This window comes from Fukomys damarensis, unplaced genomic scaffold (assembly GCF_012274545.1).
Source record: "Fukomys damarensis isolate Sample0158 unplaced genomic scaffold, DMR_v1.0_HiC HiC_scaffold_19, whole genome shotgun sequence".
NCBI lineage: Eukaryota > Metazoa > Chordata > Mammalia > Rodentia > Bathyergidae > Fukomys > Fukomys damarensis.
In genome coordinates, this window is record NW_022900931.1 from 61,020,044 (window position 1) to 61,034,260 (window position 14,217).

Genomic DNA, 14,217 nt, shown 5'->3' on the forward strand with positions numbered 1-14,217 from the left:
CTTCACCTTTTTTTTTTTTTTTTTAATCTCACAAAGTCACTAGGTTGTCCAGGCTGGGCTTGAATTTTGGGTCCTCCTATCTCAGCCTTCCAGAGTGCTAGGATTACGGGCATGCACCTGTGCCAGCCTTCACATCTTTTTAAACAGCTTTATGTAGACATAATTCCCATATCTCGACCAGCTATTTAAAGTATATAATTCAGTAGTTTGAGTGTATTCACAGATTACATGCATCCACCTACAGATTCAATTTTAGAACATTTTTATCCCCTCAGAAAGAAGCCCACCCCCTTAGCTATCACCCACCCTCTCTTTCTCCATCCTCCCAGCCCTAAGCAACCACTAACCTACTTTGTGTCTGTGGATTTACCTATTCTGGACATTTCATGAAAATGGAATCCTATAGCACGTGGCCTTTTATGTCTGGCTTCTTTCACTTAGCATAGGGTTTTTAAGATCCAGGGCCAGGGATTTAGCCAGTGGCACCGCACCTGCCTCAAGTTCTGAGTTCGATCCCCAGTACCAAAAAAAAAAAAAAAAATCCACCCACTGTGTGTATCTGAGCTTCATTTCTTTTTGAGGCTGACTGATATTCTGTTGCATACATAGCCCACTTTTGTTTAACCACTTCTCTGTTGATGGGCATTTGTGTTCTAGTCACCCTTTGGCTGTTATGAATAACACCACTGGGGGCGTTTGTACACGAGATTTTGCGTATTTGCATTTCTCTTCCTGGGAATTTGCCAGCTTAATGTGGGCACTTTGTCTAGCCTTCTGGGAAACTGCCAAATTGCCTGCCAAAGTGAACACCGCATGTTCCAGTCACTCCCGTTTTTATACTTTTTGGGGTGCTGGGGATGGAATCTAGGGCCTCGTGCATCTAGATCAGTGCTTTACCCCAGAGCTACGCCAGCCTGGCTCATGTGGGGAGGGCAGAGACAGGGCGTGGTGGCGAACCTATGGTGCGCGTGCCACAGCAGGCTGTTTGTGATCATGAGAAGCTCTAAAAGGTTCGCCATCAATGATCTAGGGAATCCAGGGGGGACGATCGGAACTGGGCGGGGGTGGAGGCAGCCATGGAGATATGAAGAGGCCAGGTTCTGCATACATTTCAGGGGCAGGAGGACTGGATGTGGTGATGGGCCGGCTGCAGGATGAGAGGGAGCGGGACAGGGCAGAGAGAGTGGGCAGAAAACCAAAGGCAGACAGCTCGGGGTTCTGGGAGACACAGAGTGAAAGAGAAGGAGAGACAGATAGGGACGGGGATGAGCAGAGATCTCTATGAGAGAATCCAGGAAGCAGAAGAAGCTTCTCTAGAGTATGGCCTGGGCATGCAGAAAAAAATAAACAGAAAAACGATCTCTTAGCTGGGCATAGGTGACACTGTAATCATAGCACTCTGAGAATTTGAGTCGGGGGCTTATAAATTCAAGCCCACTCTGGGCAACTTAGTGACCATCTCAAAAGGGTTTGGGATGTAGCCCAGTGTGAAGGCTCTTGGTTCAGTGCCCAGTACCCGCCCCCCAACACACACACACAAGATTCTAGGCCAGAGAGACGCAGACAGTGCTCCTGGAGGACTTCTGTTCTGGCACCCGTGGCTCTGGGCAGGGTGTGGGGACGGTGTCTTCTCCAGCCGGGCACAGGCTGCCTCCAGGCCCCACCGTGGCTCAGGCACGCTGCCCTTCCTCTGTCACAGTTATCCATCCATGAGACCGAGGACCCCAACGACAACCGGTACCTGCTGGTGATGAAGGGCGCTCCCGAACGCATCCTGGACCGCTGCTCCACCATCCTGCTGCAGGGCAAGGAGCAGCCACTGGATGAGGAGATGAAGGAGGCCTTCCAGAATGCCTACCTGGAGCTCGGTGGCCTGGGCGAGCGCGTGCTCGGTGCGCAGCGAGGCCGGGGCACAGCTGTGGGGTGCAGTTGCTGGGGCAAGAGCTGGACCAGCTCTGGAGGCTCCTTGGGGGCAAGGAGGGGCCTGAGGCTGCCCCAAGCCTGACTCAGAGCAGGCCCTTCCACGATGCACCACAAGCGGATGAATGAGGGCCTGCTTAGAGAATGAATGTGGATTGACTTGTTTACCTGGGGAGAGGGCTGCAGGCGTAGAGTACCCTAAGTGAAGTCTTCCTGTCCTGGCCACCAGGTTTCTGCCATTACTACCTGCCCGAGGAGCAGTTCCCCAAAGGCTTTGCATTCGACTGTGACGACGTGAACTTCACCACCGACAACCTCTGTTTCGTGGGCCTTATGTCCATGATTGACCCTCCCCGGGCGGCCGTCCCGGACGCAGTGGGCAAGTGTCGCAGTGCAGGCATCAAGGTGTGGCCTGGAACAGCTGGGGGAGGCAGGGCCGCTGACCCACGGGGGAGGCCAGACCATCCCTAAAGAACAATTCCTGCAGGTCATCATGGTCACCGGTGATCACCCCATCACTGCCAAGGCCATCGCCAAGGGGGTGGGCATCATCTCTGAGGGCAACGAGACTGTGGAGGACATTGCTGCCCGGCTCAACATTCCTGTCAGCCAAGTCAACCCCCGGTAAGCGGCTCTGCCTGGCTCCCAAGGCTGTCACTGCAGGGGGACCCTCGTCCTTTACTTCCTGTCCTCCTCCATGTGTGGAGACGCCAACCTGGTGCTGCGGTCACAGGTGTTTGGCAGGGTGGGGGGGTCATCTCCCAACTTTGCTACCACTAATGAGCTGCCTTGGACCAGTCGTGGAACATCCCCGAGCCTCGGTGTCCTTGCTCAAACGGAACACTAGGACTGCAGGTAGCTCAGGGGTAGGGCTCTTACCTAGCATGCACAAGGCCCTGGGCTCCATCCTCAGCACCAAAACTAATCAAAATAAAATATGGAAAATGGGCCACCAGTACTTGCTATTTCAGAAAATTCAAAAAAAAAAATTCAATGAAACCTCATGTTTCTCTGTGTCTCTGTCTCTCGTCTGTCTTTGTGTCTTTCCCGCTTCTCCATCTTGTCTTTCTGACTTCCTCAGCTTTCCCACCTCAGGCCTAGCTATGTGTCTGCCTCCTACCGACTTGTCCGCATGCCCGTGTTCCTCTGCATCCCTGGCTCTCAGTCCTTCCTGAGATCTGCCCTCCCCCCGAGAGCCCTTTCTTCTCTTAGCCCTGGCCCTCTGGCTCTCCTGTCTGTGACTGACCCCTATCTATGAGCCTGAACCCCTCTTCTCCCTGAGCTTGACCACTGGCTCTCTCTGCCCTTCCCAGGGATGCCAAGGCCTGCGTGATCCATGGCACTGACCTCAAGGACTTCACCTCGGAGCAAATCGACGAGATCCTGCAGAATCACACAGAGATTGTCTTTGCCCGCACCTCCCCACAGCAGAAGCTCATCATTGTGGAGGGCTGTCAGCGACAGGTGGGCTGGACCCCTCGGTCTGAGGGAGGAGGCTGGGCCTGGACCCCTAGGTCTGAAGGAGGAGGCTGGGCCTGGACCCTGGATCTGTGGGAGGAGGCTGGGCCTGGACCCCCGGGTCTGAGGGAGGAGGCTGGGCCTGGACCCCGGGTCTGAGCGGGGAGGCTGGGCCTGGATCCCCGGGTCTGAGGGGGGAGAACAGTAGGGATCTCTGGGTCTCATTTTTTCCCTGTGTCCCTCCAGGGAGCAATTGTGGCTGTAACTGGTGATGGTGTGAATGACTCCCCTGCTCTGAAGAAGGCTGACATTGGGGTGGCCATGGGCATTGCTGGCTCTGATGTCTCCAAGCAGGCAGCTGACATGATTCTGCTGGATGACAACTTTGCCTCTATTGTCACTGGTGTGGAGGAGGGTGAGTCAGCCTGGGGTGTTGCTGGAGACTGAGGTCACTGCAGAGAGCCAGAGAAGGACCACGAGCACAGGTCACAGCTGCAGCATAGAACCTGCCAGGCTCGGGGCTGGGGCAGGGGCAGAGCTGAGCTTACCCTTTTCTATCGTCCCTGCTCTCAGAGCTGATGCATTTCCGGGTCACTGCACTGCCCCACACAGACCCAGTGTGTTGGATGGAGCTGACCCGGAAGCATTTAAAAGTACAGCACTACTCAAGCTGGGCACAGTGGCACACGCTCGTAATCTTAGCACTCTGGGAAACTGAGGCAGGAGGATGGAAAATGTAAGCCTAACCTTAGTGACTTATGAGTAAGGGAGACTCAAAATTAACAAAAGGGGAGGGTGCTGGGTATATAGCTCAGTGCAAAGGACTTGAGTTCAATCCTCAGTGAAAAAGAGAAAAAAATCACTACTCCTTGTAGTGTGGTGGTGCGTAACTCTAATCCCAGCAACTGTGGAAGCTGTGGCAGGAGGATCACCAGTTTGTGGTCAGCCTGGGCAAGAACCTGTCTCAGAATTGAAATAAGCTGGGTATGGTAACACATGCATGTAATCCTGAGGCAGGAGGATCGCTGTGAATTCAAGGCCAGCCTGGGCTACACAGTAAGACCCTGTCTCAAGAATAAAACAAAATTAAAAATAAAAGAGAGAAGGGTATAGTTCAGCAGTAGAGTCCCCTGGGTTCAAGCCCCCAGTACTACAAAATAGCAAAAACAACAATAAAACAAAATACCTCCCGAGTGCAGAGGCCAGAAAGCAGAGAATCTTGGGAGGTTCAAGGTCAGCATGACCTGGGGGTCAAGGGCACTCCCGATGTGGACTGGGCGTCGGTGGACCACACTTCATTGTGGACCACTCTTAATTTTCATGTGGAGGGGCTGGAGGTTCGAGTTGCAGGCAGAGGAAACTGGCCAGGCAAGGAGGCTGAGGGAACCGGGATGTGCAGCCAGCTGGGGCCGGTGCTGGAGGAGGGGCAGCTAGCCATTTCATTTTATTCTGATCATCGGTGTAATTCCTTATAATTACAGAAAAGGCATCAATGCGGAAAGCAATTAGAATTACCCATCCCCAGAAACAAGCACTGTTCATACTCTGGTGATTGTTCTTCCATTTCTATTCCCACTTGAAATGTCACTGTAAACAACAGCTTACGGTCAGATACCTTTAGCCCTTGTTTCCTGTGTCCCATGAGGAACCCAGGCTGACTTCCCTGAGTGCAGACACCTTCTGCGTGCACACAGTGTCCCACTCCCACACACCTCCTACGGGCACCCAGTCCTTCCAGACACTTCCTGGCTCCTACCTCGTCCAGCACAGACTTCAGGGACGCAGCTGTGAGCAGTGCAGACAGGGTCCCTGCTCTCCCGGGCTGGGAGACCCCCTTTCCCCAGACCACAGCAAAGACATAATTACAGCTTGTGATGGGTGCTGAAAGGCAAGAGTGGCGCCACTGATCTAAATCCCTGGCCCTGACAGGTGCTACGAGGAAAATACTCCGGGGCCAGGAGAGCTAGTGACAAGAGTCCAACCTTGGTAGTGTGGGCAAGGACAGCCCCACTGAAGTAGAAAAAAGTTTAACATTTGATTAGGGGAAATTCCAGAGATACCCAGAGGAATAAGTGACATCAAGAAACTCCTGCCACCAACTCCCGCCAACTCCAAGTGACTGATCTGGTTTCTTCCCCACCCCACCCCCGTCACATGCTAGCTCGTAGTAAACCACACCCAAGTCATCATTTCACCCAGGATTGTTTTGAGGTGAGAAGCAAGTAGTTTGGGAGGGGCAGGGAGAAAGAATGACTGTCAGGTGGGACCTAGGGATCTTTGTCACACAAAGGGGATCAAACCATACAACCCTCTGCAGCCCCTGAGGCCTTTTGTTTTAAATGATACATAATCGCTACATAATATCATTCTATATGCAAACTGTCATAATATACATAATATCATTAAGGACACACAAATACTTAAATGATACATAAAAGCATAACATTCAGACATATTAATGTATTAATGATCATACATCTTGTTTCTTCTTTTCTCCTCTTCCTCCCTCTTCTTTTGTGTCACCGTCACACTTTTTAATTTTTGTTTTGGTACCGGGGATTGAACTGTTGTATTAATGATCATACATCTTGTTTCTTCTTTTCTCCTCTTCCTCCCTCTTCTTTTGTGTCACTGGGCATTGAACCCAAAACCATCACACTTTTTAATTTTTGTTTTGGTACCGGGGATTGAACTCGGGTCCTGGTGCTTTCAAGGCAGGCAGTGGACCCACTGAGCTAAATCCCCAGCCTAATTTTTGTTTTGAGACAGAGTTAACTTGCTAAGTTGCCAAGGCTGGGTTCTAACTTGCGATTCTCCTGCCTCAGCCTCACAGAGTGCTGGTATTACAGACGTGGACCGCCACACCTGATTTATCATTTCTTTATGGTGAAGACATTCAATATCCTTTCTTCTCATTTTTTAGAGCTTCCTACTCCTTTGTACTCTTTTCTGTCCTGTGTGCCTGGAATTGAATCCAAGTCTTCGCACATGTTCAGCACACGTTCTGCTATTGAGCTATCCCTCCAGCCCTTTACTACTGTCCAACCGTAACTCAGTACCCACTGATAAACCTTTCCCCATTCTTCCACCCTCCCTAATCTTCCCATAGTAACCACTATTCTGGACTTAATTTCTATGAAGTCAACTTTGTAAAATTCTACATGTAGGGCTGGGAATTTAGCTCAGTGGCACTGCGCCTGCCTAGCACACGCAAGGTTCTGAGTTCGATCCCCTGTACCGCAAACACAAAACAAAAAAAATTCTTCATGTGAGATGTGCTACTTGTCCCTGGCTGGCACTTGTCTCTTTCATCAGCTGACGTGTGCAGTTCTTGGCTATTGTCAGTAGTGGGCACACAGAGCTCTCTTGGATAGATTGAGTTCGCTTCCTTTGGACATAAACTCAAGAGTAGATCGCTGGGTCATGAGATGGTTCTTTCCAGGTCGGTCTCAACTACATAGTGAGACCCTGTCTCAAAAAAACACCCCCCAAAAAAGATGGTGCTATTTTTTTTCTTGGTAGTTCTGTTTTCACATCTTTGAGAAACCCCTAGACTCTTTTTCATAATAGCTATAGTAATTTACATTCCTACCAACAGTGTACGAGAATTCCCGTTGTCCTACAGCCTCACCAGCACTTATTATCTTTTGTCTTTTTATAAAGCCATTTCACTGGGTTGAAGTAATATCTCATTGCAGGTTTGAGTTGCATTTCCTCAATGATTAGTGGTGCTGAGAAGTTTTTCATATAACTGTTGGCCATTTACATGTCTTTTGGGGGGAGAGTACTGGGGATAGAACTCTGGTCCTCGCATTTGCAAGGCAGGCGCCGGAACCACTGAGCTAAATCCCCAGCCCTACGTGTCTTCTTTTGAGAAACATCTATTTAGGTCACTGCCCATTTTTTAATCAGGTTATTTGTTTTTAATGATTTCCCCAGTGGCTCATGGCCCCTCAGCACATGGGGAAAGCCAGGGGATGGGCCTATTGGGTTAGTCTTTAGATTTTTCCTAGGTACACACTGTACTAATCACATTTTTGAGATATACATACAGTGAATGGAGCCATCCTGGGGTTTCTGGGGCCATAGCGCTTTCCTTTTCTGTTCTGTGCTTTGTTCTACTGCATGGATGTCCATGGATGTCCACAGATGTCCACGGATGTCCCATAGTGTTTTCGTTTATTCACCTGTCACGAGCACTGGGTTGACTCTGGTTCTGAGCTATTATGAATAATTCTATGGCAAACACTCTTGAACTTGGTTTCTGGTGGACATGAGTACTCGTTTCTCTTGAGTAGAAAGCTGGGAGTAGGATTACTGGGTTGATGGGGTAAAAGAATGACTTTGACAGAAACTACCCGATAGGCTTCCATAGTGGGTGTATTTCAAGAAGGTGGAACAGGGCATCGGTCCAAGGTGTGTGTGTGTGTGTGTGTGTGTGTGTGTGTGTGTGTGTGTGTGCAGATGTGGATGGGTGGAGGCTGGATTACAAAGGATGCAAGGACTGGGCAGGGAGAGGCAGGGCTCGGGGCTCCCTAGTGGGGCACCCAAGCTCTGAGCCTCCCCTCCCAGGCCGCCTGATCTTCGACAACCTAAAGAAGTCCATCGCCTACACTCTGACCAGCAACATCCCAGAGATCACGCCCTTCCTGCTGTTCATCATGGCCAACATCCCACTGCCCCTGGGCACCATCACCATCCTGTGCATCGACCTGGGCACAGACATGGTGAGCCAGTGGCGACAGAGGGGGGCAGTGGGATCCTCCCCTCTCTGCTTACCCTGCCTCTCCCGCCCAGGTCCCTGCCATCTCATTGGCCTATGAGGCCGCTGAGAGCGACATCATGAAGAGACAGCCCAGGAACCCGCGCACAGACAAGCTGGTCAATGAGAGGCTCATCAGCATGGCCTACGGACAGATTGGTGAGGGGCCAGGGTCCCTGTCCTGCAGGTAGAGTGGGATTAGGGTGGAACCAGCCTGAGGATGATCCCAGGAGGACCACCCACTGTCCTCCTTCCTCCCCTGTGCCTGGGGACTATGTCTGCAGAGCCCTAGGGGCGCAAACCAGCTGTCCCTGGGATATCCCAGCGAGCAGAAGCTTCCTTGTGGTCAGGAGCCTGGGGGAGGGCATCCTGGGTCAGGAGGCAGAGCCTCCAGGATGTCCATCCAGAGAGGACCCTCCCCAAGGCACCTGGCCCAGGTGGCCACCTCAGAGGCCCTCCCCTGGGTCCTCCAGATGACAGCTGCCAGGCATAGTGGTGCACACCTGTCATCCCGGCACTCGGGAGGCTGAGGCAGGAGGATCACTGCGAGTTCAAGGCCAGCCTGGGCTACATAGTGAGTTCAAGGCCAGCCTGAACTACATACAATGAGACCTTGTCTTAAAAATAAAACAAGATAAAGCAAAACACACAGATTACACAGCTTGGGCAAGAGAACTGAGGTGGCCCACAGACCACCATGAGGTCTCCAGGGGTCTCTCGGATGCACTGAACCTGCTGCTGACCCCAACCTGAGCCTCTCCTTGGCTCTCTTCCTTCTTCCTCCAGGGATGATCCAGGCTCTTGGTGGCTTCTTCTCCTACTTTGTGATCCTGGCAGAAAATGGCTTCCTGCCTGGCAACCTGGTGGGCATCCGGCTGAACTGGGACGACCGCACTGTCAATGACCTGGAGGACAGTTACGGGCAGCAGTGGGTGAGTGGATCTGGATGGGGGGCCTTAAGGCCAGCGTCTCTGCCCACCAGAGGGGCCCAAGGCAAGCTGTGCAAGCCACGAGGGGCTGAGTCCCAGGATGGCGCCTCTGCCCTGGCAGCTGCGTTCTGACCTTGCCGTGCACACGGCTCAGCTGGGCCTTGGGTCCTACTGCCCACACTTAACCCTGCCAGGCTTTCTTACCCATCTATGTCTGTCCCCCTTGGTGCCCGGAGACAACTGGTCTCCATCTTTCTCCTTCCAACATCTGCTTTTTCCCGGGGTCTACGAGCCCCGAGACAGGAGGCACGTCTGAGGCTCAGGGCACCCTGTGCAGGGAGCGGGCAGGTGGGCATCTGGGTGGTGACTCCTGCACACCCCCCTGCCCCTGCAGACGTACGAGCAGAGGAAAGTGGTGGAGTTCACGTGCCACACGGCCTTCTTCGTCAGCATCGTGGTTGTCCAGTGGGCTGATCTGATCATCTGCAAGACCCGGAGGAACTCGGTCTTCCAGCAGGGCATGAAGTGAGGACCGTGGCAGGGCGGCTGCAAACCATTTCCTGTCCATGTGTCCGTCTCCATCCCTCCACTCACATCCCGAACTTCAGCTTCTGCCTCTGTGCAAGGGTCACATGCGTCTGGGATTCTGTCTCAGTCTGTCCCTCCATGAGGCGTAGGGGTGCCGGGGGAGTGCCCAGGTCCCGGATCCGCTTCATCTTTCTATGCCTCCGCATCTGTCCACCTGTCGACTTTCTCTTTCCAAGTCGCAGTCTCTGTACATCTTTGCCCCTGTCTGTGTCTCTCTGTCGCGGAGCGTCTTTCTGTCTCAGTCTCTCCCTGGGCCTCTGCCCCTCTGGCTCACCGTCTTTGTGTTCTTGCCGCTCTGTGCCTGCATCGCCATCTCTGGGTGTCTCTGGGCCGGCTCGTTCCACTCGCCTCTCAGCGCCTCTTCAGGTACCCGTCTCTGTGGCTGGGGTGCCGGGTGGGGGGTTCTCCAGGCTCAGCCCCACCTCGCCTGTTTGCAGGAACAAGATCTTGATCTTTGGCTTGTTTGAGGAGACGGCCCTCGCTGCCTTCCTGTCCTACTGCCCCGGCATGGACGTGGCCCTTCGCATGTACCCTCTCAAGTGAGGACCCTCGCCCCGCTCTGTCCTCCCTGGAGCCTTCCCCTGGGCAACATCCTCACAGGCCGAGCCGACCACAGCCCCCACTTCTGGAGTCTCCCTGGATGCCTCCACTCTCTGTACCCATCGCTGCCCCTTTTGTGATGCCACCGAGCTCCAACTTCCACTACCAAGGGCCCCAGGGCACCCCCTCTGAGGCCCTAAAAGGATCCTGGGAGACCAAGCCTCCATCCCCACGAAGACTCTGCCCCGTGTCCCACACTCATGCTGCTGTCTCTGCTCTGCAGGCCCAGCTGGTGGTTCTGTGCCTTCCCCTACAGTTTCCTCATCTTCGTCTATGATGAAATCCGCAAACTCATCCTGCGCAGGAACCCCGGGGGTGAGAGACCAGGACGGGATAGCTGGGGCCCGGAGGGGGGTCAAGTTCTCACGGGTGGCTTGTCCCATGTCACTGATCTGTGTCTCTCCTTCCTGGAGCCCTTCTGAATGTCTCTCCCTTCTCTCTCTTCCTGTCTCTGAGCCTCCTCCTGTCTGTCTTTCCAAGCGTGCCAGTCTCCTTTGTGTTCCTTGTTACTATTTCTGCCCCTCCCCGCAACCGTTTGTCCCTCTGTCCTCCTGTCTGTCCCTCTGTCCTCCTGTCTGTCCTGTCTCTCATTCTCTTTCTCCTCTTTGTCTCTCTAGGTTGGGTGGAGAAAGAAACCTACTACTGACCTCAACCCTGCCGCGTCGCCCATCTCTTCCCTGCCCCCAAGACCAGGACAGCCCCTTCCAGGACAGCCCCTTCCAGTCCCCTCCATTTTGTATTCTGGGGGGAGGGGCCCTCTCTCCCTGTGGCCCCACCTTGGCCCCCACCCCCTTGGTTTCCTCCTGCCCTCCTTGTCTCCTCCCTCTGGCTGCTTCTGTCGCCCACGCCCACGGCCCTGCCTCTCTCCTCCCCCTTTTGTGTGTCCGTTTCTCTCCTCTCCTTGCCCCTCTGTCCTTGCCTCTCCTCTCCCAACCCCCTCCCTGGGCTCTTTTTTACTCCCCCTCAGCCCCCATCCCCGGCTGATGCCATCTTTGGTTCTGGACAATTATGAAATATATCCGAGGGGAGAGAGCAGAGGGCTGTGTGTCGTGATTGCTTCCTGGCTGCGGTCATGGGTGGGACACTCCCAGGGACTCACACCAGCCCAGTGTAACCTAACATCAGCTTAGGAGGCACAGAATCCTGGAGTTTTTGTTGTTGTTGTTGTTGTTGTTGCTGGTACCGGGGATTGAACTCCAGTCCTTGCGTTTGTGAGGCAGGCGGCAGAACCACTGAGCTACATCCCTGGCCCAACAGAATCCTGGAGTTTGAGACTCCAGGAAGCCAGAGGAAGAACTCTCTGGGTGATGGATTATGGAACAAGATCAGGGAGGGCGAAGAATGGGACTTGGGTTGCAGAGGGTCCTCTCCTGCGGGAGGAGGACCCCGCAGCCACGGTGCGGCGGTGGTGACGGCGATTGCGGGTGCCCCTTTGTAAGCTCTCTGCACCATCTCATCTCATTTAACCTTCAGGAGGCCTGAGGCACAGAGAGGGCAGCGACTTGCTCATAGTCACACAGGAGGTAAGAGTGACCAGTCTGGGATTTGAACCCAAGCTACAGAGCTATGAGTCATTATGCCAGTCTCTTGTTTTACTGAAATCAGCTTTCAACAAACAGCAAAGCACATAAGTCTTGGGTTTTGTTTGTTTTTTGTACTGGGAATCGAACTCAGGGCCTTGTGCTTGCCAGGCTGATGTGGTGCCACTGAGTCATATCTCTGGACCAATTTTGGGTTTTTTTTGTTGTTGTTAGTTCTAGGAATGGAGCCCACAGCCTTCATACTAAGCTTCATCCCCAGTCCTTTTTTATTTTATTTATTTTTTAGATACAGTCTTGCTAAGTTACTAAATTGCCCAGGCAGGGCTCAAACTTGTGATTCTCCTGCCTCAGCCTCCCAGAGTGCTAGGATTATAAGTGCATAGCTTCAAAGCACATAAATCTCAAGGATAAAACTCAGTGGCCTTCAAATTACATCCACTGAATCGCCTCCCCGACAATAGGTACAACATTTCTATCTACCTGGTAAGTGCCCCTGTGCAGTCGGCCCCCTCCAGAGCCAGCCACTGGTCTGATTCTGGTACTACACGTTACCGTGTCTGTTCTTGAACTTCACGCACACAGAATCTTACAACCCATAGTCTGGTGTGTGTGGCCCCCACAGTGTACCTGTGGGCATTTCCATGTCGTCGTGTGCACTAGTAGCCTGTTCCTCTTCACCCCTGTGTAGTGTTCCACTGTGTGGCTATAACACAGTTTGTTTTCTTACAGATATCTGCCCCCCGCATGTAGGAGGCTACTCTGGTGAGGAATAGGAATATTCCAGTCATTTTTAAAATTTTACTTATGATAGTGAGATTGAACCCAGGGCCTTGACACTGAGCTATATACCCTAACCCTTTTTGTAGATTTTTAAATGTTTTTATTACTACACATTTGCAGTACGCAGTGATTACATGCATCACAGGAGTTGGTTCAGATACATGACACATCTTAGTTATTTTTCCATCCCTTTCCGCTCCTCTCCCTCCGTTGGTCCCCTTCCCTTTTACAAAAGATCTATCTCCCTGCTTCCTGTTGTCTATCTTTTATTTTGCTCTGCAATTTATTTATATTTTAGACTGAGACGGGGTCTCATTAAGTCACTGAGTCACTCAGGCTGGTTCAGAATTTGCAATCCTGCTGCCTCAGCCTCCTAGAGTGCTGGGATTATAGGTGTGCACCACCACGCCTGGTTTGGTCCTGTCTTTCCATGACACACACATTCATCTCTGTTGGGTACAGACCTGCCTAGGAGTGGAAATGCTAGGTCATAGCCAGGCCGTGTTTAGCTTTCATAGAAACTGCCAGACCCTTTCCCAAGCACTTTGCACCCTATAGTATATGAAAGTCCCCAGTTGCTCACTCTGTGTTGTCCCTGCCACCTGTCAGCATCGCCAGTCCTTCCATTTTAGCCTTTCTGCTTGAACAGCTAAACCACCTTCCTCAAAGCTGCCCTTCTCCCACAGCCCAGAGGTGCAAGTGAGTGGAGAGGCTGGGCCAAACCGGGCCTGCCCACTTCCTGGTGCAGGTATCTGGGGACGAGGCCATGGACAGCTGTTGAGTGTGCTGTGTGGGCACGTGCCATGCGCACAGGCAGCAAAGCCCCGGAACGGAGCCAGGAGGCCATGGGAGAGCAGGGGCCCTGTGTGCTGGGACCCCTGGTGATCCGTGGTAGTTGCAGGAGGAGCTGTGTGACTTCTCTTGGGATGCCAGCAGACACTGCCTTACTCATCTAATGCAGAGAGGAGCAGACAGGCAAACTGAGGCCCAGAGAGGGAGGGGACTTTCTTCTTCTTGTTGTTTTCGTGGTTCTGGGAATTGAACTCAGGACCTTGCGCTTGTGAGGCAGGTGTTGGCACCACTGGGCTAAATCCCCGGCCCAAGGGACTTTCTTGTTTTTAGTTATTATTATTATTATTTTTGTTTTGTTTTATTTATTTTTTTTGTACTGGAGATTGAACTCGGGTCCTTGCGCTTGCAAGGCAGGCCACCAAACCGGTGAGCTAAATCCCCAGCCCTTTTTTTTTTGTTTTTTTTGAGACAGGGTCTCACTATGTAGTTGAGACTGACCTGGAACTCACTTTGTAGCCCAGGGTAGTCTCGAACTCACAGCGATCCTCCTGCCTCAGCCTCCCGAGTGCTGGGATTACAGGCATGAGCCACCACGCCTGGCCTCATTTTTGTTTTTAAACAGCAGGGACTACCACCCCAGTTTCTGGTTGTATGTGCTAGCATCTTGGCTGCACTTCTTCTGGGAATCCAAGAGGCAGGAAGGAGGTTTCAGAGCCAGCACCAGTCTCCCACAATCTCCCACCACCCACTAACTCAGGGCGCATTTGCCACAGGGAGCTTCTCAGGGACTCATCACGCCCGTCCTGCAACTATCTCAGCCGTAGGGCCCTCTCTTCTGCTGTTCCTT

At 52.6% G+C, this 14,217-nt stretch overlaps 1 protein-coding gene across 1 annotated transcript in view; it reads left to right on the forward strand.

The window, feature by feature from the left end:
• The window catches only part of Atp1a3 (ATPase Na+/K+ transporting subunit alpha 3), a 20,840-nt gene extending 9,548 nt beyond the window's left edge, over positions 1 to 11,292 (forward strand). The window contains exons 12-23 of the mRNA XM_010623294.1: positions 1,700 to 1,892; positions 2,150 to 2,325; positions 2,408 to 2,544; positions 3,234 to 3,384; positions 3,625 to 3,793; positions 7,951 to 8,105; positions 8,176 to 8,299; positions 8,927 to 9,072; positions 9,464 to 9,594; positions 10,095 to 10,196; positions 10,481 to 10,572; positions 10,875 to 11,292. Of these exons, the coding sequence (XP_010621596.1) occupies positions 1,700 to 1,892; positions 2,150 to 2,325; positions 2,408 to 2,544; positions 3,234 to 3,384; positions 3,625 to 3,793; positions 7,951 to 8,105; positions 8,176 to 8,299; positions 8,927 to 9,072; positions 9,464 to 9,594; positions 10,095 to 10,196; positions 10,481 to 10,572; positions 10,875 to 10,903 (1,605 nt within the window). The 3' untranslated portion in view covers positions 10,904 to 11,292. The remainder of the gene's footprint in view (positions 1 to 1,699; positions 1,893 to 2,149; positions 2,326 to 2,407; positions 2,545 to 3,233; positions 3,385 to 3,624; positions 3,794 to 7,950; positions 8,106 to 8,175; positions 8,300 to 8,926; positions 9,073 to 9,463; positions 9,595 to 10,094; positions 10,197 to 10,480; positions 10,573 to 10,874) is intronic.
• Positions 11,293 to 14,217: the final 2,925 nt, after the last annotated feature.